At 38.3% G+C, this 21,624-nt stretch overlaps 1 protein-coding gene across 11 annotated transcripts in view; it reads left to right on the forward strand.

Annotated features, from left to right (window-relative positions):
* Zbtb25 (zinc finger and BTB domain containing 25) overlaps positions 1-19,887 on the forward strand; it is a 20,386-nt gene extending 499 nt beyond the window's left edge. For 2 of the 11 annotated variants that reach the window (XM_063241284.1, XM_063241285.1), the window contains exons 2-4: positions 14,416-14,503; positions 14,683-14,862; positions 18,571-19,887. In XM_063241284.1, the coding sequence (XP_063097354.1) occupies positions 14,690-14,862; positions 18,571-19,705 (1,308 nt within the window). In that variant the 5' untranslated portion in view covers positions 14,416-14,503; positions 14,683-14,689 and the 3' untranslated portion in view covers positions 19,706-19,887. Of the gene's footprint in view, positions 1-12; positions 6,936-12,626; positions 14,533-14,682; positions 14,863-18,570 lie in introns of those variants that run through there. The other 9 variants (XM_023566088.2, XM_023566087.2, XM_013155176.3 and 6 more) reach the window with 7 other exon arrangements.
* The last annotated feature ends 1,737 nt before the right edge of the window (positions 19,888-21,624 follow it).

The raw sequence follows: 21,624 nt of genomic DNA on the forward strand, positions 1-21,624 counted from the left end.
GTGCGGGATTCGAGGGCGTCGCCCCGTCGCCTGTTCAGTCTCCCTCCCAGCTTGTGATAGCTAGTTTATAGAGCTGAAAGCACCCAACCTCAACAGTTCATTTGTTTTCTTTTTCAAATGTTACTAAGCAAGTCCAGTTTTTCTAGTTGAAATCTGCCCCATCTTGTCACCATCTCTCTACCACTCAGCGTTTGGAAAAATCTAGCGGTTATTAGTTGCCTAGGCAACACATAGTCCATACCTGGAACCTGACAGCAACCAACCTATTCTATAAATTAATGCCCTTTGTTTCCCCACCCCATTCCCAGGGGATTAAAACGGTGTTTTTCTTGAGAGAGAGTCCTTTCAGCAGAACTGTTCATTCTCTCACAGGATTTTGACAAGTGTGTAAAATACATCTTAGAATCTTAAACCATAGAGCTGAGAGTGGCCTTGTCTAAAGTCCAATTCACTTAATTTTACAGGTGAAGATACCAGGCCTAGAGAGCAAAATGCTTGATCAAGTCCTGCTCTTCTCTATAGCTGGACTTTAAGGCTGAGGACACCTTGGTCATTGCAGTCTACCATACTGGAACTGTGGCTTCAGTCAGTGGAGTTCTCAAGCTTATTGAAAAAGGAGATTACCAGTGTGTGATGGTTCTGAAATAGTGGAGGTAGTGCGTTTCTAAGTGAGACAGGCTGCCTGTGATGTACAGTGAAGCCAGAAACCCATGCCTCTTTCCACCCTCCCCCCTCAAATGTTGGCCTTATGTCTGTGAGAGTAACAGACATTGTGGCATTGGTTGTCTGCTTAGTTTAAGGCATCAAAGTTTGTTTAGCAGTTTGCACATTTAGTAAGGGTAAACTGATAATCTGTTATCAGAATATTAACGTGATAGACATGAAATAAGTTGGTCCTAATGGCTGGAAAACATCAAGGGCTGGTCAGCAAGATAGCAAGAAGGGACCCTGCAGACCTATCCTATTCGAGTGTCTTTTGGATATAGTGCAGGTAGATTTTGCCCAGTTATGGTTGGTGTTTATTGAGTGCCTTCAGCAGACCAATTATTATAATATAGGACATATATCACCTAATTTCATGGACGAATTTTGGATTTTTACTAAAGGGAAGGTAGTACTGTCATGTTACAAGCCTGTAGAAATACTCAGAGATTTACCTGACTACACTGATGTAGTCATTTCCAGAGGAGTTTAAGCCTAGATCACTTATCTTCCGAGCCTAGTCAGTGCTCTTTTGCATTATATCTTGCTCCCACTTCAAGCCGGGAAAGGGATGAGAGAATCGCCTGTGGCCTATTTATTGGCGCCTGTGGTTGCCCAGAGAGGCCAACTAGGACTTTCAGCTGCCCTCTTTGCCTTAGAAAGTGGAGCTATGTGCTTCCACCCTATCTCTTGAGGGGAATGCAAAGGAGCCAGGCTGTCTAGCTGGGGAGGAGGGGCCCAAGTGCCTTGGCTGTGAAATATCCTGGCCAGGCTGTGCTGGGAAATCTTGCATAATGCCCTCCCTACCACTGAACCCAAGTGATTTATTTGCTATAGTCGGTAGGTGGTACTTGACCAACTTGTCCATTTTGGTAATAACAGGACCAGAAAAGAGGGGTTTTATATTATTGCAGATTCCCACCCCCCTCCTTGTTTTAAAAAAGTAGTGCAGGTGTCCTTATCTTGAGAAAGTATAAAGTACTTCTGCACCACTTCCTGTGCCCCCTTCCTGCCTGTTTATTCCCCAGAGCATATGAACTTCAATCTTGTAAGAGGGAAAGGTGAAGAAAATACTGCTTCAGTTTAGTCACCAGCACAGCGTATGGCATCAGACCTGCCTTTTGATCTCTATAGATTTGCTAGTTTATAGAACTGAAAGCACCCAACCTCAACAGTTCATTTGTTTTCTTTTTCAAATGTTACTATGCCCCAAGTTAAAATTTTTTTTTCATGTAAAATAAAAATGAAAGATACATTAGTTACAGGGAGGATTAACAGATAATGCACATAGGTCACTTAGCACAAGTCCTCAAACAGTTGCATATTGTAATAACTAACCAGTGGAATTAACCAAAATATTATTCTTCCTGGAAAAGGGAAAGTGTTGCCACTTGCACCTGTGTAGGGAAAATGTCAGGAGAAAAGGCCAACGTCAATTTCAGCATTATTAACTGACCCCTTTACTTACACTTCTGCTTTCTCTTTGCTAGCCAGAAGCTGTCATCTTCTCCTCCCCAGAAAAAAGTGTTCAAAGTATTGTTAGTTATTTTTGAAATTTTTAAAATTCATTTCTTCCCTGGTTACAGACCGGTCATACATGAATGCTTTATTGCTTCTTAAAAGCTGTAGACACTAGAAGCAAAGGATTCCATTAGCCTATGTGGATAGTACATTCGTGGAACTGTAATTGCCTGACAAAGTTAGTGCTGGCTCATTACATATTGAAGTTATAATCACTTGTGTGTACTGTATTCTAGATCTGTACCAGCATTGCTATTTTTAGACTTTGGCCTATTCTTTAAGTATCTTCTGTTTTTTAGCAGAAATTCGATCTTTTATTTTTCTCAATGGCCTCAGAAGATCTTTCCTTAATAGGGTTCAGATTTTTTAAAAAAATGTATGAACAATTTGTACTCATTGTTGATAGTATTCTTGTTGGTTTTACCAGACATCCCACAGTGTTGGTTAGATGGGGGTAAGAGATGGAGAAGGCTGGCAGTGTCTGCCAGCTGGCAGGCGGCCCCACACTAATGTTTCCCTGTTTTGTTAAAGGTTTCTAGAGCATAACTGCTCTTCCTGTATCATCTACCACTTCTACTTCTCTCTAATATTCTTTGTAAATTTTCATAAATAGATATCTAGAATTTATGGCAGAGTTTGTCTCCGAAAGCATTTTCAGATTTGGAATTTCTGAATTTTTAGAGACTGAAATGTAATGGAATATGAAACTAAATTGTTTTTCCTAAATATTTCTTTAAAAGTTAGAATATAATTTGTACCTCTCCACTAGTTTAGGAGCGCTGTTTTTTGTTTTTTGGCTCCTGGGAATCGAACTGCACTTTCGAGGCAGGCACTTATGCCATTGAGCAAGCCCCTGCTTTTATGTTTTAATTTGGCCTTTTTTTTAAAGTTTAAAGTTACAGTTAGAATTATTGTTGATGTTTGTTCGTTTAATTCCCACACTTAGTATACCTCTTGTGAAATTGTTTTTTTGTAAATGCTAGCATAACATCGTTCCATTTTAATTTGAACTAATCCAGAGGTGGTATACCCTACAAAGTAAGTTTTTTGACACCTCTTAAATATCAGTGTAACTTTAGGGTGTGAATTGCTCTCTTGGATTTTCTTGGTTTCCTGTTCTAAGGCACTGGTTCTTAACTGAGGCTTCATGTCAGAGTCTTCTGAGAAGCTCTGTAAAAAGGACTTCGAGGGCTGTTTGGGTTAGTTTGGGTGGAACTCCATTATCAATACAGGTCTACATAGAAGGCGTTACAGTAGTCAGTGATAACAATATTGGAGTGACAGACCCCAAATGCTGTTTCAGGATCAAACAAGTTCTATAAACAGTGATTCTTATCCCTATTTACTGTAATCAGATATCATATCTCCAGTCATCTGAAAATGCCATTCATTAAAATGAATGGCAAATGAAATCAGCAGGTTCAGATCAGCCCAGTGTGGTGGGTGGTACACACCTATAATCCCAGAACCGTGGGAGGCTGAGGCAAGAGCATGAAAATTTGAGACCACCTGCACAAATTAGTGACTGAGCAAGACCCTGTCTCAAAATAAAAAAAGGAGCTGGGGATTTAGCTCAGCAGCATAAGTGCCTCCCTGGCAAGGGCAAGGTCATGAGTTTCATCCCTGGTACAAAAAATTTTTAAAAAATAAATAAAAAGAGGAATGTAACTTGGTGCAAAGGCCCTGAGTTCAACCCCCAATCCTGCAAAAATAAATAGGATTGCAGAATAAAAAACAATGCCGCTCTCTGGCTTGTTTTTGAAGATACAGTTTAAAAAATATGTTCAAGGGGCTGAGGATTTAGCTCAGCAGGCATAAGTGCCTTCCTGGCAAGCAGGAGATTGTGAGTTCAATCCTGGGTACAAAAAAAATATATATTATATAGATAGATGTTTTAAGTTTTGCATTTTAAATTTATATGATATAAACATCTACATAAACATGTTTTTTATAATTCTTAATACTTTTATTATTATTAGCATTAACAGTATAAAATAATGAGTTTCATTATGACCCTTTCATATATGCATGTAATATACTTTGTGTCTATCCCTTAATACTTTTTAAGAGTGTAGCTGGATTTTGAGACCAAAACTTTTTAGAATGGTACATAGAAATGGCCAATTAAGGAGCTGGGGATTCGGCTCCGTGGCGTAAGTGCCTGCCTGGCAGGTGTGAGGTCATGAGTTTGATCCCCGGTACCAAAAAAAAAAAAAGAAAAGAAATGGTTGATTAAGAGTAACAGCTGTTTGCTGTACACCTCACACTGCTAAACATTTTATACTTGGGTGATCTTATTTCCAGTATAGTCTTTTTATTTTCACTTCACATGTGAAAAAACTGAAACTTATATTTAAGGTCATGTAGAGAAATGGTAAACAATCAATAATTACTATCATATAACTAGTCCTATAATTGGTATTATTTGAACAAGGCCAGTGATTTCTAGTAACTTGTAAAATATAATGTTGTACCTCCTAATCTATGTTGAGGTGTTACTTCAGAAGATTATGTTAACTTTATAATTTAAAAAGGTTATGTTGTAATTTGTTGCAATTTTTTGTTGACCTGTGTATAGTGAGAATTCATTTCTAATACACTAAAAGGATGCAGTGGTGGAATGAAAACAAAAAAATAAAGGCTGAATAGTTTCTATTGGGACAGTTCTGCAGATTAAAAGATACAAATTTAGGCTAGGCATGGAGGCTCATGTCTGTAATCCTAGCACTTGAGAGGCTGAGGCAGGAGGATCACCACGAGTTTGAGGCCAGCCTAGCTAAGTAGTAAATTCAAGGCAGTCTAGACCACATAGTGAGGTCTAGTCTCAAAAACTTAAAGAAAAAAAGTATAACTATGAAAGAAAAAGTCTAAAACATTATCAGATGGTCGTCAAGAGTGAATAGAAGCTTGGTGTGCTCTATAACTGAAAAGGGGATAGCAGTGGATACATTTTCATTTTTATGGCTTTTAGCCTGAAGGAAGGCTCCAGTTGGTGATCCATGGGGTTCAAGCTGCGATAAAAACTTGTGATCTTGTTCTCTTGTAGGAAAGAAGCCAAAGCTCAGGTGACCATGCAGCTTGAAAGTGAGAGCGGAAACCCTAGAACAACCCCAGATGCTGGGGTGACAGCCCCAAATGCTGTGTATAAGATTTTCTTGAATCTCTTGCAAACTCCTAAACTGTATATGTGTGTAGAGCAGCCCCCTAACAGCACATCTAAGGCTCAAAAACTGAGCAGACCTTTCAGTTACTGCCAATATTTAAGAGATAGAAGTTGAAGTCCAGGCTAGTTAATTATCTGCAAAAACAACATCACCTTTTTGGAGAACTATTACGGACCCTAGAGTCCACTGATTCATTAGTTTGTTGAGATATACTCTAAAATGATTAGACATAAAAAGGTGGGGGGGCATCATCACCCTGATCAATGGAGATTTACCGCACAATTACCCAAATATTAGACTTGGCAGAGAAGATTTAAAACAGGTCTTTTATCTTAGTACTGAGGATTGAATCCAGAGCCTTTGCACTGACCTATATGCCCAGGCCTTTTTGATCTAAATTATAAATTGAGCAGGCTGGGTTTGAACTTTCCTGCCTCAGCAGAATGCTGGGATTATGGGCATGTATTACATGCCCTTTTTTTAGGGGCTGGTGATGGGGTTTGAAACAAGGTCTTGATCTATAATTCAGGTTGGACTTGAACTCGCTAAAGTAGCCCCGACTAACCTCAAACTCTCAGTATTCTGCCTCAGCTTCCTGAGTGCTAGGATTACAGACATGTACCACCACACCTGGCCCTACATGCACCTTTTAAAACAGGTATTGTAGCCATGCCCAAGGATGTAAAGTGAGCGGGGTATAGTGGTGATGCCTATAATCACAGCAGTACAAGGCAGGATTGCAATTTCAGGGCCAGCTGGGCAACTTAGTGACTTAGTGAGAGCCTGTCTCAAGAAAACAAAAAGAGCTGGATGTAGTTCAGTGTGTGAAAGCTCTGAGTGATGAACAACAACAAAAAAAGGGGTAGAAAATGAGGTTGTAAGTAAATAGAAAATTCCATCAGAGCAATAAGACTTCAAAACAAGGGATGAAATGAAAATTTTAGGGGCTGGGGATTTAGCTCAGCGGCATAAGCGTCTGCCTTGCAAGCAGGCGGTCGTGAGTTTGATTCCTGGTACTAATTAAAAAAAAAAAAGGAAAAAAAGAAATGAAAATTTTAGACTTGAAAATACAATATCTGATTTTTTAAAATTGCACTGTATGATTTAACTAATTTGAAATGACAGATGAGTCTGTGAACTTGAAGGTAAACTAGAAGTTATCTAATCTGAAACAGAGAAAACATACAGAAGTTCATTTCAGAGTCTGTGTATGAGAACTGTTATTCCAGGTATCTTCCAAGTCCTACACTTACCCCTTTCCTTTACTTAAAGACTGACATCACAGCTTGTAAATTAATGCCCTCCAGAGGGGTACTCAGAAGTACTCTCCTCCCCTCCATCCTGTTTCTCCTACCCCCGAGAGACAGTGTGAGCCCCTGTTCAGCACAGCTGACTGCCTCCTCTGACCTGCAGCCGCCCCGGCGCCCTTTGTTCTCTGCCCACTCTTCACAGCCTCTGCTTCCTGCTGTCCCCATGTAGTGGATTACTTACCCTTGCTACTTTCCTGAACTCAGAGGTCACCGGGACTCTTGATCATCACACTTAAAGGTGGGTATAAGGGGACTCACCCACATTTCTTTTGAGGATTTGGCACTAGGGTTCTTGCCTTTTCTTTACCTCTCTTGTCTTCCCTCAGTGACAGTATGTTTTATAATTTCTCTTTTTTTGTGTCTTTTCCAAGGGTTCATGCTTAGTTTTTTTTTATTTTTTGGTCTTTTTGAGGCAGGGTTTCACTATATGATTCAGGCTGGCCTTGAACTTACTTTGTATCCAGGACGGCCTCGAACTCATGGCACTTCTCTTGCCTCAGCCTCCAAAGTGCTGGAATTACAGGTGTGCACCACCTTGCCCGGTCTTGCTTAGTTTTAATTTTTTCTCTAATTTCATTCAACTGTGTTGCTCCAGGTGTAGCTAGTAGACTTCAGCTTCATTTCAGAGGACTTCCTCTCTTCTCTAGGCTCAGTCTCTCTGGAGCTCAGTCTTGAATTTTTTCTCCACTGGTTACCAAACAGTTTTACTTGCATGTTCTAGCATAAACACTTGGAGCTCAGTGTATCCAAAACAAAACGTCTCTTAACAAACCAGTTTTTATGCTTCAGCTTTGGGATTTTGGGACCCTGCGTTTATATCAAGACCTAAAACATAGCAATTACTCTGCAGATATGGTCTGAAACAATGAATGAATTCTTAGAGTTACCCTAGGGTGGAATTCTGAGCCCATCGTCGACTTGTTCTATACATCTGACCGTGTTTGCTGCTGAGGCAGTCAGTTCCGTGTCTAGTGAATCACTTGTATTTCTTCCTTCATTCTCACGCCATTAGCTGGCAATTATAGTAGGCTCCTGTCATTCTCTTTCTCTGGATCTCTTTTACATGTTGCCACTAGAGTAAAGGCCTGATGATGGTAATAATAACTAGTATATCTTCAAGCCTCCAGTATTTATTGAACACTTACTATGGACTCCACTATTTCTAAGTTAATATGTGTGTGTGTACATCATTTAAGTTAATACAAAACTTTTGAGTTATTCTATTATTATCTACAGAAGTAAAACTGAGAAGTAAAACAGAGAGTTGAATGTGTTGTCAAGATCACAGAGCTAGTAAGTGGCAGAGCCAGAATCTTGAAACTGTTGCAGTCTAGAGTTTAAGCCTTGATTACTGTGCTGTGCTCTCTTCCACAGACCTTTTTTTTTTTTCTTCGTGGTACTGGGGATCGAACTCATAATCTAGTGCTTGCCAGGCAGGTGCTTATACTGCTGAGCTAAATCCCTGGCCCTCTTCCACAGATTAACTGATCATGCTGTTCTTTTTCTAACGTCTTACATAGCTCATTTCTGGTGGTTTTTTTGTTTTGTCTTTTTCAGCAATGGAAATTGAACCCAAGGCCTTTGCACTAAGCCACATGCCCCGCCTTTTTTATTTTTTGAGACAGGGTTTTGGGAAGTCACCGCGTTGCCCACGTTGGCCTCATTCTTGGAATCCTACCTCAGCCTTCCGGAGTACTGGGATTGTAGATATATGCCACCACACCAGACTCATAGCTCATTTCAAACACAACTAGAGTACCTTTTAGTCTTAAATTCAGTATCCTTTGTGAGCTAACCCCATCTCTGGATTTTTTTTCTTGTTCTAGACCTTCATTTTTTTCTATGCCAGACTGAATTCTTCTGTTAGGTAAATTGTATATACATCCCCTGGACTGGCAGTATAGCTAGATAGTACTGTGCCTGCCTAGCATGCATGAGTTCCTGAATTTAATCTCCAGCACAACCACCAAAACAAACAAAGAAACAAACCACCACCACTCCCAATAATTATCATTCGTTTTTATTGTTGTTTGGTTGTTTATGTAAGACCAACTCAAATACCTTATTTTGCTGGGCATGATGGTGCATACCTAGAATCGTAGCATTTGGGACACTGAGGCAAGAGAATCATTGTGAGTTTGAAGCCAGCCTGTGTTATATAGTGAATTCAAGGCCAGCTGTGTGACTCTAGTGAGACCCTGTCTCAAGAGGAAAAAAAAAAAGCAAAAAACCTCCTCCAAACCAAATGCTTTATTTTTCCTTTGGGTTGCCTTTATTTATTTCTTCCTCAGAGCATGGTCTCTGGCACTTTTAACTCATATCGTAATTATTACTTTATATTTTATCTCTCCACTAAACTGTAATCCTTTTGATTTTAGGAGCAGTGTCATTTTTTTTTTCCTGTCTGCAGGCTATGTACAGTGCATACTTTCTTTTCTTTTTTTTTTAAATTTTATTTAAAAGGAAAAAGAGAAAAAACAAAACAAAACAAAGTGGGGTAAGGGTACAAGTGATACAGAACTACAAAAAAAAAAAAAAAGAAAAATCACAGTAAGAAATCACCAGTTAATAGATTATACCTTATCATCTTAGAGATAGTTGCTCAAGTCACAGTATCAAAGCATACAAAGTGGACATTCAAACAGCAAGACCGCAAACAGTTGTGTTCCATGATCCAACCAAAAACATTAATATGGTCATCTATTTAACACCCCTAAACACACTTGCAGTTGTATCCTTTAGAGCACTTTTTTTTCCTCTCTTTTTTACAACACAATTTACACATTTTGGGTTTTATTACTCCTTAGTTCTTATTACTTTTTTTTTTTGGAAGAGAATAAAGTCAAATATGGCAAAACAAAGTTGTCAGTCAAAACCAAGGATAGACATAGCACATGATGTAAAACAGAGTACAAGGTTATCAACAATGGTTACCATAATGCTCTTGCTTCCTTAAAAAGAATTGTCTATCTCATTAGGTATTATAAAGTTGAACAAAACAGTAGAGAACAAGACCAATAAAACCTAAACCTTGTAAACATTACAGGACTTCCAAAGAAGATAATAGTCAAACCAGAATGGGCATCATAGTGAATCTTACTGCCTTCAAAGTAGTTGGCTATACCCTCAAACTTGATACTATCATACAGAACGGAACACAGTCTAATCGGTCAAAACAAGATAGTGGGAGTATTATAGGACATCAAATCAAGTTAATAGGAAATCAAAAAAGTTACTATAATATATCCTGCTAATTTTTTTATTTTTCCCCTTAATTTAAAAAATCATAAAAATTAACTAAATAATTTTTTTAATGAATAAGGGAGAGATTGAGATAAAAGAGGACATAACAACATAACAATACAGGTCAAAGCATGACAGTTTCAGCAACCTAGTGCTTCACCACCAAATAACCCGACTTAATAGTAGTTACCATAGTGTCTTTTTCCTTTAAATATTTGAATATAATTTTGTATACTATAGCTTCAAATATATCAAGTCAGTGTAAAACCATTCAAGTGAATGAAAGCATTGTAGAGTATTTAGAACCAGCTAATAGAAAACGAACAATGGTTTCTATATTATCTCTTTGCCTATAACAATTTTTGTTTATATTATCACATATAATAAAATCCAGCAAGATACATCCTGATGAAACCAATGGAGACAGAAGAGCTATAGTTTGGTGGGGCTTCAAAACAAGATGATAGTAAATCAGCACTAATTATTATGATGACTTATTTTCTTCAAAATAACTGTTCATTTCATCACAGGTAGTAATATCAAGCAGCCCAGAATAAAGCCATTCCAATTAATAAGTGAAAACTTTATAAGGCTTCAAGGCCATATAATGGGGAATCATGATTACCACATACTTTTATATATTTGAATCATTACTTACATTAGGGAAACTATTTGGTATTCACACATGCGAGATTGATTTATTTCACTTATGAGTATGGTCTCAAGCTGTGCCCATTTATTGATAAATATCTCAATGTGATCCTTCTTTATAGCTGAGTAATAGTCCATTGTATAGAAATACCACAACTTTTTTATCCATCCCTCAGTTGATGGACACTTGGGTTGTTTTCAAGATCTGGCGATTGGAAATTGTGCTGCTATAAACATAGGTGCACATATATCACTGTGGTATGATGCTTTTGGTTCTTCTGGGAATATGCCTAGAAGTGGCATAGCTGGAACAAATGGGACTTCCAATCCCAGCTTTTTGAGAAATTTCCAGACTGACCTCCACAAAGGCTGCACCAGTCTACACTCCCACCAACAGTGTAGGAGAGTTCCTTTTTCCCCACAGCCTCTCCAGCACTTGTTGTTGTTGGTTTTCTTGATCCTGGCCATTCTTTCAGGAGTGAGATGGAATCTCAGTGTGGTTTTAATTTGCATTTCTCTATGACAAATGATGATGAACATTTTTTCATGTATTTGCCATTTGTATTTCTTCATCTGAGAAGTGTGTATTCATCTCAGATGCCTATTTTTGGATTGGATCTTTGAATTTTGGGGGTCTGAGTTTTTTTAAATTCTTTATATGTTTTAGACAAGAGTCCCTTGTCTGAGAGAGAGTTCACTAAAATCTTTTCCCAGTTTGTGGGTTTTCTTTTCACTATGCTGGAGATTTCTTTTGACAACAGTGTATACTTTCAAATATTTTTTCTTTATTAAAGTTCTCTTCAAGAGTGTGGAATAAGTGAAGTGTTTAGCTACTAGACTCTTAACCACAGGATTTTTGTACATGTGGCTTTTTAGTGTGCTGTTTTTCATTTCCATATGGTTCAGTAGTTCGTGATACCAATGCACAATATATGTAGAAAAAAATGATGAAAAAACATTTTTGAAGCCATTTGTAAAGCTGGTTTGAGCCATTTCATTGACTTTAAGAAATGTTTTTCATATATTGAAATTTCCAGTGTAGAGTTCTTTTATTTTTAAAAGTCTTCCTGTGTTTTAAAAGCAAGGAAATGTAATAAATTCAAGTAGTGAATTTTGGTTAACCTTTGGAGCGGTATCCACAATTTGGATTTGTGTTTATAGTCAAGTTTCTATAGCCTCTGTCATTTTATTTCATTGATGCTTGAAATCTTTTAAAAGTGAGATGGTAAAAGTTAAGAGTTTTTTTTTATTTTTAGCCAAGCATAGTGGTGCACCCCTATAATCCTAGCACTCAGTAGGCTGAGGCAGGAGGATCGTTGAGTTCAAGACCACAGTCTGGGCTACAAAGTGAGTTCAAGGCCAGCCTGAACTACATAATGAGACCCTGTCTCAAAGAGACAAGAGAAAAAGTGTCTTTTAAATTTTTATTATGATAGAAATGGGACATGTACATAAGTTTTAATATGTAGGATTTAGAAGTAGTGCATGAATTTATAGTTAAAAGAATCAAGTTGCTGGCTTCTTCAAGTACAGTATTATTTATATAAAAATGTGCAGCTTACCAAACAGTATTTACCTTGTACTTAAACAGTAAAAATGTGACAGGGTATGAATGAGTCACAAATGCCAAATCCAGTTAGTGATAATCTTTGGAGGCAAGTAGATGGGGGTAGAATGAGGGAGAGATGCCAAAGTGTATCTACCACGTGCGTAACACCTGTTTCTATGTTGAGTAATGGATAGATGGGTATTTCTCATTGTTCTCTCTACCTATTTGCTTATCTGAAAGAAATTTATAAGGTCAAATAGTATAGATTCCTACTTGCTCTTGATCCCCTGCTCCTTAGTTGCCTCCCCCAAAACAGCATTTTCTTGATTTCTTTGAACACTTCCAGAGATATATACATAAGCAGTAATATCTATCTTTAAAAATAAAATAAACATGTCATTCCTTTTGTATAGTAAATGGTATTATTTATATGGTTTTAGACTGTGCCTTTTTTGCGGGGGGGTGGGGGGAGTGGGTAGTGGGGATCGAACTCACGACTGTGTGCTTTCAAGGCAGGCACTTATGCCGCTAAGCTAAATCCCCAGTCCCCTGACTGTACCTTTTTTACTTAATATGTGTTAGAAATTACTCCATAGTATACATTAAATATGTAATTTTAATAAAAATAATTTTGGGTTTTTTTGGGGGGATGGCACTGAGAACTAAACTGAGGACTTCACATATCCCAGGTGAGCACTGTACCACTCAGCTGTTTCCCCAGCTCTCGAGTCTCCTTTTCACCATTAATATTTACTATTATCTTTTCCAGTTATAATCTAAATTTTGTTAATAAGCATATGCACTGGTTTTGCTGTATCACTTTGCTTAGCCAACAGGAAACTGACGTTTCTCTCTGATTCCTTTTAGTAAATATTCTGGAGTCTTCGCTGAATTGTCTTTCTTTGTAACCTTTCTGCTGCCCTGGCTCCTTCACCTTGTGGGTCATGTTCCCCCTGAGAGGTGGGAGGAAAGAAATTTCGGCTTCAGAGCTTGGGTTTAAATCCTGTTCTATATACCAACCTAATAACCTTGGGTAAATTGCCTAACACTCTGTTGAGTAAGCGCTTTCATTTGTATTCTTTCTTGTAGCGTCGTATTAAAAATTAAAATGAAGCTGGACTGAGTGGCTCACAGTGGCTTGTAATTCCAGCTCTTCTGGAGTGTGAGGCAAGAGAATTGCACGTTCAAGGCCAACCTGGGCAACTTAACTAGAACCTGTCTCAAAATAAAACAAAAACTGAGGATGTAGCTCAGTTGGCACGGGCCTTGCTTAGCCCCTGAGTTCAATCCCAAGTAGATACTACAAAGAAGAAAAAAGAATGAAAGTGACTAATGAAGTAAAATGTTAAGTATTTTTATTGTATTACCAGTAACCACCTCTCCACCACTGATCTCTTCAGCCCTTGGTCTGTGTGGCTAGTGAGAAAACGTCATCTCTTTCGGATACACGCTTTCCAAGGATGTTTTTGCAGCCCTGAGTAATACACTTTATACCACAGCTGCCTTCTTTGTAAAGCAGTGGGGCTCTGAACACAGCTGAGGAGGAGCAGGTGGTGAAAGTACAGCTTCCCATCTGGCATTACGCTAGACTCGAATGTTCTTTCTGTTCAGATTAGGCCTCTCGACTAGAACGCTTCTGCATATTGTTCCTCTTACAGGGTCTTCCCATCCCACCTTTCTCTTACCTTAGGGAAGCTAAATACGTGGAAGTGTCTGAGTCCAGGTGACTTGAGTAAGGTGTTCGGTTGTTTCTCATGGGGCTTCTGGGCACCGTTTAAGTCAGGGGATGTTGCCGAGCATTTATTTTAAGGGCTCCTCTGACCTTTCTGTGACTGATAAGTCTCCACAAACATTTTATGGTGTTTGGAAGGCCAGTTGTTCTCTGAGCACCAGAGGACCTTGAAGGGCACTAAAAGCTCTAGCCCAGACAGGACACCTTGTTACGTTAGTCACATTCAAAGCTAACATTTGACTACCAGTTTCCATTACAACATAATTTTTACATTAATTATTTTGTGTAACTCCAAGGCAGAGATCTTTAACTCATTTGGATTTTTCCAAGAGGAAACAGCATCAGAAGCAAAAGGACAGAGCTTTCTTTTGCTCATGTCATACCAAACTACTTTCTTACCACTTGGGAAAGGGCCATATTTTACTGTTCAGCAGAGATATCACTTGTCATACTGGAGAGATTAAATGTGAGTTAGGTTTCAGGTGAAGTTAATAATATTGAAGATTGATGAATAATTTCATTTAAATTTGGGTCTCTTGCCAGGCGTGGTGGTGCACGCCTATAATCCCAGCACTCAGGAGGCTGAGGCAGGAGGATCACTCTTGAGTTCGAGGCCAGCCTGGGCTACAAAGTGAGTTCAACACCAGCCTGAACTGCATAGTAAGACCTTGTCTCAAAAAAAATAAAAAAATAAAAAAGGTGTCTCCTTGTTACTCTGTAGATTCATGTGAGCTGTAAATAATTTTCTAATATATATGTATATATACACACACACATGTATACATATATTTATATTGTTTTTTTTCTTAGGGCCACAATGGATACTGCTGGTCACAGCCTTGTCCTTTTACAGCAGCTAAACATGCAGCGAGAATTCGGTTTTCTGTGTGATTGTACAGTTGCTATTGGAGATGTTTACTTCAAAGCCCATAGAGCAGTACTTGCTGCTTTTTCTAACTATTTCAAGATGATATTTATTCACCAAACAAGGTAAGAGTGTATTTTTGTAAATCAAAAGAAGTTTTAATACTTCATGTATGTGTATGTGTGATAGTTCGTGGTGTCTTTATTATGGAATTACCCTAAGAATAAAAACAATTATAATAAGTTTTGTATATCAATAATTAAACCTAATATATAGGATCTATAGCAGAAGATAAAAATAATTGAGTAAAATTCATTGGAGATTTATTCTATCTCTAGGCGCTAAAGCCTATAATGTAAATTCCTGTGTTGCTCCTATATTAATAGAAACTGAGGGTGAATGGTTAAGTAACTTGCCCATACTGGTTTTATAGACAGATGAAGTTGAGATCTGTCTAAAATCAAATGTCTGTGCTCTTAATCACAAAGTTTTTTTTTTTTCTATAGTACTTTCATAGCAAGTTTTCAATGTCAGTTGTACCCACCACATATTCCATATTACAATTGAAAGGTCGTTTGTTTTAAATACCTTTTCAAAGAGTTCTTTGCATTTTTAAATTTAGGTAACAGCGGGCAGGGGGGATATAGCTTAGGGGCACGGAGCTTACCTGGCAAGCTCCTGAGTTCGATTAGTTGTACCAAAAAAAAAAAATTTTTTTTTAGGTGACAGATGAATTTAGTGATTCATGTTGTAAGATGTGGATAAAGAATAATTTTAGTCCATTCTAGGTTAAAAGTGACAGAACACTTTTTTAAGGTACCTTACATGAAGTACAAATTCAACTGCACTTTTGTTTGTTTTGTTTTGTGTTTTTTGAAACAGGGTCTCGCTCTGCAGTTCAGGCTGGCCTTGTGCTCACTTTGTACCCCACGCTGGTCTTGAACTTGCAACGATCCTCTTGCCTCAGCCTCCCCAGTGCTGGGATTATAAGCGTGCCAACTGCAGTTATATATTTTTATTTCATTTTCAAATATTTATTAAGTACCTATGTGCCATTCCCTGAGCTAGACCCCAGTAACAGACAAGTTATATACTCTGCCCTCAAGAAGTTAATAATCCAATAAAGATAGTGAATGTGAAGCAAATAATCAATGTATTTGACCTCTTGCTTTAGTTTCTTTGCCTATAAAATGCTAGAATAGTGTACTCACTCCTTGAGTATTAAGAAGATTGAATGGATTACTGTTAAAATATTTAGAACAGAGCTTTGCTGTTGTTAATAATATAATAGTTTGTCATCAAAGTGTGCACAAGGTAGAACAGGATTTCAGTAGTGCTATTTGGGAAGGTGGGAACAGGATAAGAAGAAGGCTGGGGTCTTGAAGATTCAGAAGGAATTTTTTAGATGTTGTAGAGGAATGTAAGAAGGTGCATTGGAGGCAGAGAAAGAATGGCATGAAAACATCATACAGATGTGAGTCAAGCTATGACCAAGCATTGAACATGAGACCACAGAGCAGATCACAGTAATTGGAGCATATTGCACGATGGGGTGAGGAAGTTGAAGCGTGGGACAGGTTCTCAGTCAGCTCAATAGATTTCTTCTCAGAGTGTCTCTGTAAGATTGGAAATGCCACCTCCTCAGTTTCCTCTGAGAGCTGTGAGTTGGTTCTGCTCCTAATGCACTTAACCAGGAGCAGTGCTAAACCTAGGAGGTGGCAGCCAACCTGTAATGTCTCTGTGTGAGCAGTTTAAAACTCTGAGTCAGTGGACTCTGAACCAGTATTTAACAGAGCTTGCCACAGATTCTGTCAAGAGTATAGATAGGCAGAGCAAAGAGTGCAGGAGAAAATGTGGGGAGTCAAGCAAAGCTAAAGGAAAGAAGGCATAGACAGTGTCCAACACTCAGTGCTTTCTGACACATTGTGAACTGTGCTTCCAGGAAGTTAAGTCCATGATTAACAGCATTGTTCTTTGATAATCAGTATTTCCCTTAGGTTGTCTATATCCTAATATTGCAGAGAAGTTTCTTGATATCTTCGTACACTGTTATTTTTGTTACCTGAATTCCAGAATCATATGCAAAAATTGAGTTTGAGTTGGTCTTTTAATTAATTAATTAATTATTACTATTAGTTGGTTTTTTGAAACAAGATCTTGCTATGTAGTTGAGGCTGACCTTGAACTCACCATGCCCAGGCTGGCTTCACACTCACGACTGTCCTCCTGCCTCAGCCTCCTAAGTGCTAGGATTACAGGCATGGACTACCATTCCTGATGAGGCTGTCTCAAAACCTTTCACAATTCTACCTGCATTCATTTGTGATTTGAAGAATAGATATGTATGGTCTGGGGATGTAGCTTAGTGGTAGAATGCTATGTGTTCTATCTAGGTTTGATCTTCAGCACTATAAAAGAAAAAAAGATACTTTGGAAACTGAAGTAAAGTCTTAATTTAAATATTTCTTTCTTTCTTTCTTTTTCTTTTGTCTTTTTCCTTTTTATCGGTATTGGAGATTGAACTCACGACTGCCTGCTTGCAAGGCAGGCACTTATGCCGCTGAGCTAAATCCCCAGCCCCTAATTTAAATATTTCTAATCTTATTAGACTGTTTTTTAAATTTTAAAAATATTTTTATTTTGGAATATATATATATATATATATGTATATGTATATGTATATACATGCATACACACGCTTTTTTTTTTTTTTGCAGTTTTAACTAGATGTGATGACACATGCCTGTAATCCCAGTATTCTGTGAAGCTGAGGCAGGAGGATCATAAGTTTGGGCCCAGCCTGAGCAAATTAGTGAGCCCAGTTTCAAAATAAAGGGGGTGAGGGTATAAGCGTAGTATAAAGGCCTTGGGTTCAACTTTTAGTACTACAAAGAAAGTTTGCAGTTTTAACTATGTAATTCAATGACAGTAGTTACATTTATAGTATAATGTTGTACAGCCATCACTATTTCCAAAACTTTTTCATCACCCTAACAGAAGCTGTACCCATTAAGCAATTATATCCCACTCCTCCTTAATTTCTCCTACCTTGAATCTTAATTTCTGTCTCTGAATTTGCCTCTAGTAGATATGTCTTATAAATAGTACATATAATATTTGTCCTTTTGGGTATTTTTACTAGCATGTTTGCTGGGTTTATCCTTGTTATAACATGAATTTTTTTTTCTTTTTTTTGGTACTGGGGATTGAACTTAAAACCTTGCGCTTGCCAGGCAGGCACTTATGCCACTGAGCTAAATCCCCAGCCGTAACATGAATTTATTTTATTTATTTATTTATTTTGGTACTGAGGATTGAACTCACAACCTCATGCTTGCCTGATTCTTGTTATACCATGTATGAGAGCTTTACTCTTTTTTTAATAGCTGAGTAATATTTTGTTGTATATATAAGTCATTCATCTTTGGTGGACACTTAGATTGTACTTCTGGCTACTGTGAATAATGCTGGAGTGGACATTGGTGTAAGAGACTTGTGTGTTCAGGTTTTTCTCAGTAGACTTAAGGGCATGCTATCTGTTTTTTGCTATTATTTTTCTACCCCCTGGCACCTGCATGCATATTGTTTGGGAATCAATGTTGAACTAATCAGAATATCTGTGTGCACTAACATTAGGTAGTAGATTGAAAATGTTAAGGCTTGTGACTGGTATGAGAGAAAAGTGGAAGCTTTTGTTACATGTTTTGTCAAGACAAATTGCTAAATTTAAACCACTTCTGGAGAAATTGCTTTTAGGCTTGGGCTCCAATGATATCTACAAGGGCAACCAAATTGTGTCTCATTTTGTGTGGGTCTGTTTTTGTTTTTAACAGTGAGTGCATAAAAATACAGCCAACTGACATCCAGCCTGACATATTCAGCTATTTGCTGCATATCATGTACACGGGGAAAGGGCCAAAGCAGAGTGTGGATCACAGTCGTTTGGAGGAAGGGATTCGATTTCTTCACGCTGACTACCTTTCTCACATTGCAACTGAAGTGAACCAAGTGTTTTCACCAGAGACTGTGCAGTCCTCAAATTTGTATGGCATTCAGATCTCAACAACACAAAAAACAGCTGTCAAACAAAGTCTGGAGGTCAAAGGAACGCCTTCCACTAGCAGTGGAAACAGAGCAGCCATCCAGGGTGACCACCCCCAGTTGCAGCTTTCTCTTGCTATTGGGCTTGATGATGGCACTGCGGACCAGCAGAGGGCGCATCCCGCTGCCCAGGCCTTGGAGGAGCACCAGGAGCCGACAGTGTCCATCAAGCAGGAAAGGTGTGACTCAGAACCTGTGACGTCCCAGAGCAACCCCTTGCCCTCATCAGAGGCAACAGACCCCTCTTTTATAGAAAACGGTATCAAAAGACACTTGTGTCATTACTGTGGAGAACGTTTTGATTGCCATAGTAACTTAAGACAACATCTCCATACCCATGTGTCTGGATCCCTCCCATTTGGTGTCCCTGCTTCCATCCTGGAAAGCAATGACCTTGGCGAAGTCCATCCACTCCATGAAAACAGTGAGGCTCTCGAATGCCACAAGCTTAACTCCTTCCTTGTCAAGGAGGATGAACAGCAGCCTGACCGCTCGAACTGGAGAACCACAGAGGCTTTGCAAGTCAGCCAGGTGTCTCTGATCTCCAAAGACACAGAACCTGTGGAATTAAACTGTAACTTTTCCTTTTCAAGGAAAAGAAAAATCATTTGTACCATTTGTGGTCATAAATTTCTTCGTAAGAGCCAGTTGCTGGAACACATGTATACACACAAAGGTAAATCTTACAGATACAGCCGCTGTCAAAGGTTTGGTAATGCCCTGGCCCAGAGATTTCAGCCGTATTGTGACAGCTGGGCTGACATTCCAGTGAAAACTTCTCGCTTGTCACAAGAACGCTTAGATTTGCCTTGTGCCTTAGAGTCAGAGCTCACACAAGAAAATGTAGACACTATCCTAGTTGAATAGCAGCAGCAGCTTCAGAGTTTTTATACTAATTCTAAAAAAAAAAGACGTTTTTTATTTATAAATTATTTTCCTCAAGTGTTACTGACTTTTTTCTTACCAGTTCTCCACAGTTTTAAGGTTGTGTATATTAGGTCTTCTTCCTGTGAGATGTGTTAGTTAATAAATGGCTATTAAAACCTTCAGTTAGCCCTGTGAACTTTTCATAAATTTAGTCACAGGTTTGGTAATGCCCTGGCCCAGAGATTTCAGAGTAGAAATTTGGAAATTTTGGAGTAGATACATACTTATAGAATCCCTTAAGTTTTTCCAGGTTGCAGAATCAGTAAAATAAAATTGGATATGGAGTAAATGAATATTCTAGAGGCAGGTAATGTAGTTCAGAAGCAGAGTGCTTGCCTAGCATGCATGAGGCCCTAGTTCAGACCCAGCACTAACAAAAAAAATAGTCTAAACTACCACTTTTGGCTTGTGTTTCATATGAATTCAGTCCTTACGAAGATTGTTTAAAAGTATTTCTGCCATATAGGAAGTTAGTAGTTATTTTAATGTGTAACTATATTACCAGGTATAAACAGTTTGGATCTGTGCATGTGTGTGTGTGTTACTGGAGATTGAACCTTGGGGCAGTTTACCACTAAGCTACCTTCCCCAGCTCTTTTAACTTTTTCATTTTAAAGCAGGTGGGACTTGAACTTCTTCTTCCTGCCTCAGCCTCCTATAGTGCTAGGATTACTAAAAAATTAGCTTTTAAGACATGGCTATACCAAATCATTAGTAATTTTAACTTTCTACTTAATGGTGTTCATTTACTTAACATTAAGTATACTTCATTTTTAAGAAAAATATTCCAGTTAAAAGAGTCTAGAAGAACAAAGAGAAAAAAAAAAGTTGTAGAGAAACAATAAGATACATACACCTAGAAAAGCATATAAAGCCACAGATTCAGTGATATCTATGTTAACCAAGACCCCAGGGTTTTTACCTAAATCCAAAGTGTTTCCTTAGAGACCTTAAGAGCAGTTTGAGATTTTTATGACCAAAGGTTAAGGTGAGTTTAAGGAGGAAAATATTAATATACAAATCTTTTTTTTTTTTTTTAATTTTTTTTTTTGGTCTTTTTCGTTTTTATCGGTACCAGGGATCGAACTCACGACTGCCTGCTTTCAAGGCAGGCACTTATGCCGCTGAGCTAAACCCCCAGCCCCTACAAATCATTTTTTATGCCCTCATTATGAGATTTCCTAGTTGATGAGATTTCCTATGTTGATGTTAATTTTCTAAAACTTATTTGAAAATAATTTTTTAGTGGCATACTTTTCATTTCTTCTAGTTCATAAAACCAGTGGAGGAAATCCACCTAGTGTTCTGGGATTATGCTTAGCATCCACTGTGAATGAACTTCATTCCTGTTTATAATGGGGACAAATACAAAGCTAAAACCCAAGAAAAAGTTGATAAGTGAGATTCTCCTCTTCTTTCTACCTGAGAAATAGCTGTTCAAACTTCATCAGAAAGAATAGATCTGAACTGCTTTTGAAATATTCAAATTTGGGATACCAGTAGTCAAGGATAATTAAAAAGAAAAAAAAAGAAAAGAAAAGAGAGGCTCCAAAATGGCTTCATCCACACACCTGTAATCTCAGCCCTCAGGACAGCTGAGGCAGGATGACTGTGATAAGTTTGAGGCCAGCCTGGACTGCATGTCGAGGCCCTGTCTCAAAAAACCAAAACGACATCATCTTTTTTATTTTTTTAGGCTTCTTATTAAATTCCAACCCTTACAGGCATTTGAAGAACATTTAAGAGTTTCTGCTTTGTTTTCCTACTTAAGACAGGTCAGTATTTCTCAGGCTGGCCTGGAACTTCCAGCCTCAAGAAGTCCTTTCACCCCCGCCTTAAGAAGCCGGGGTACTGGGGCA

Source organism: Cavia porcellus, unplaced genomic scaffold (assembly GCF_034190915.1).
Source record: "Cavia porcellus strain 051 isolate PalLab524CR breed Dunkin Hartley unplaced genomic scaffold, mCavPor4.1 scaffold_31, whole genome shotgun sequence".
NCBI classification, from domain to species: Eukaryota; Metazoa; Chordata; class Mammalia; order Rodentia; family Caviidae; genus Cavia; species Cavia porcellus.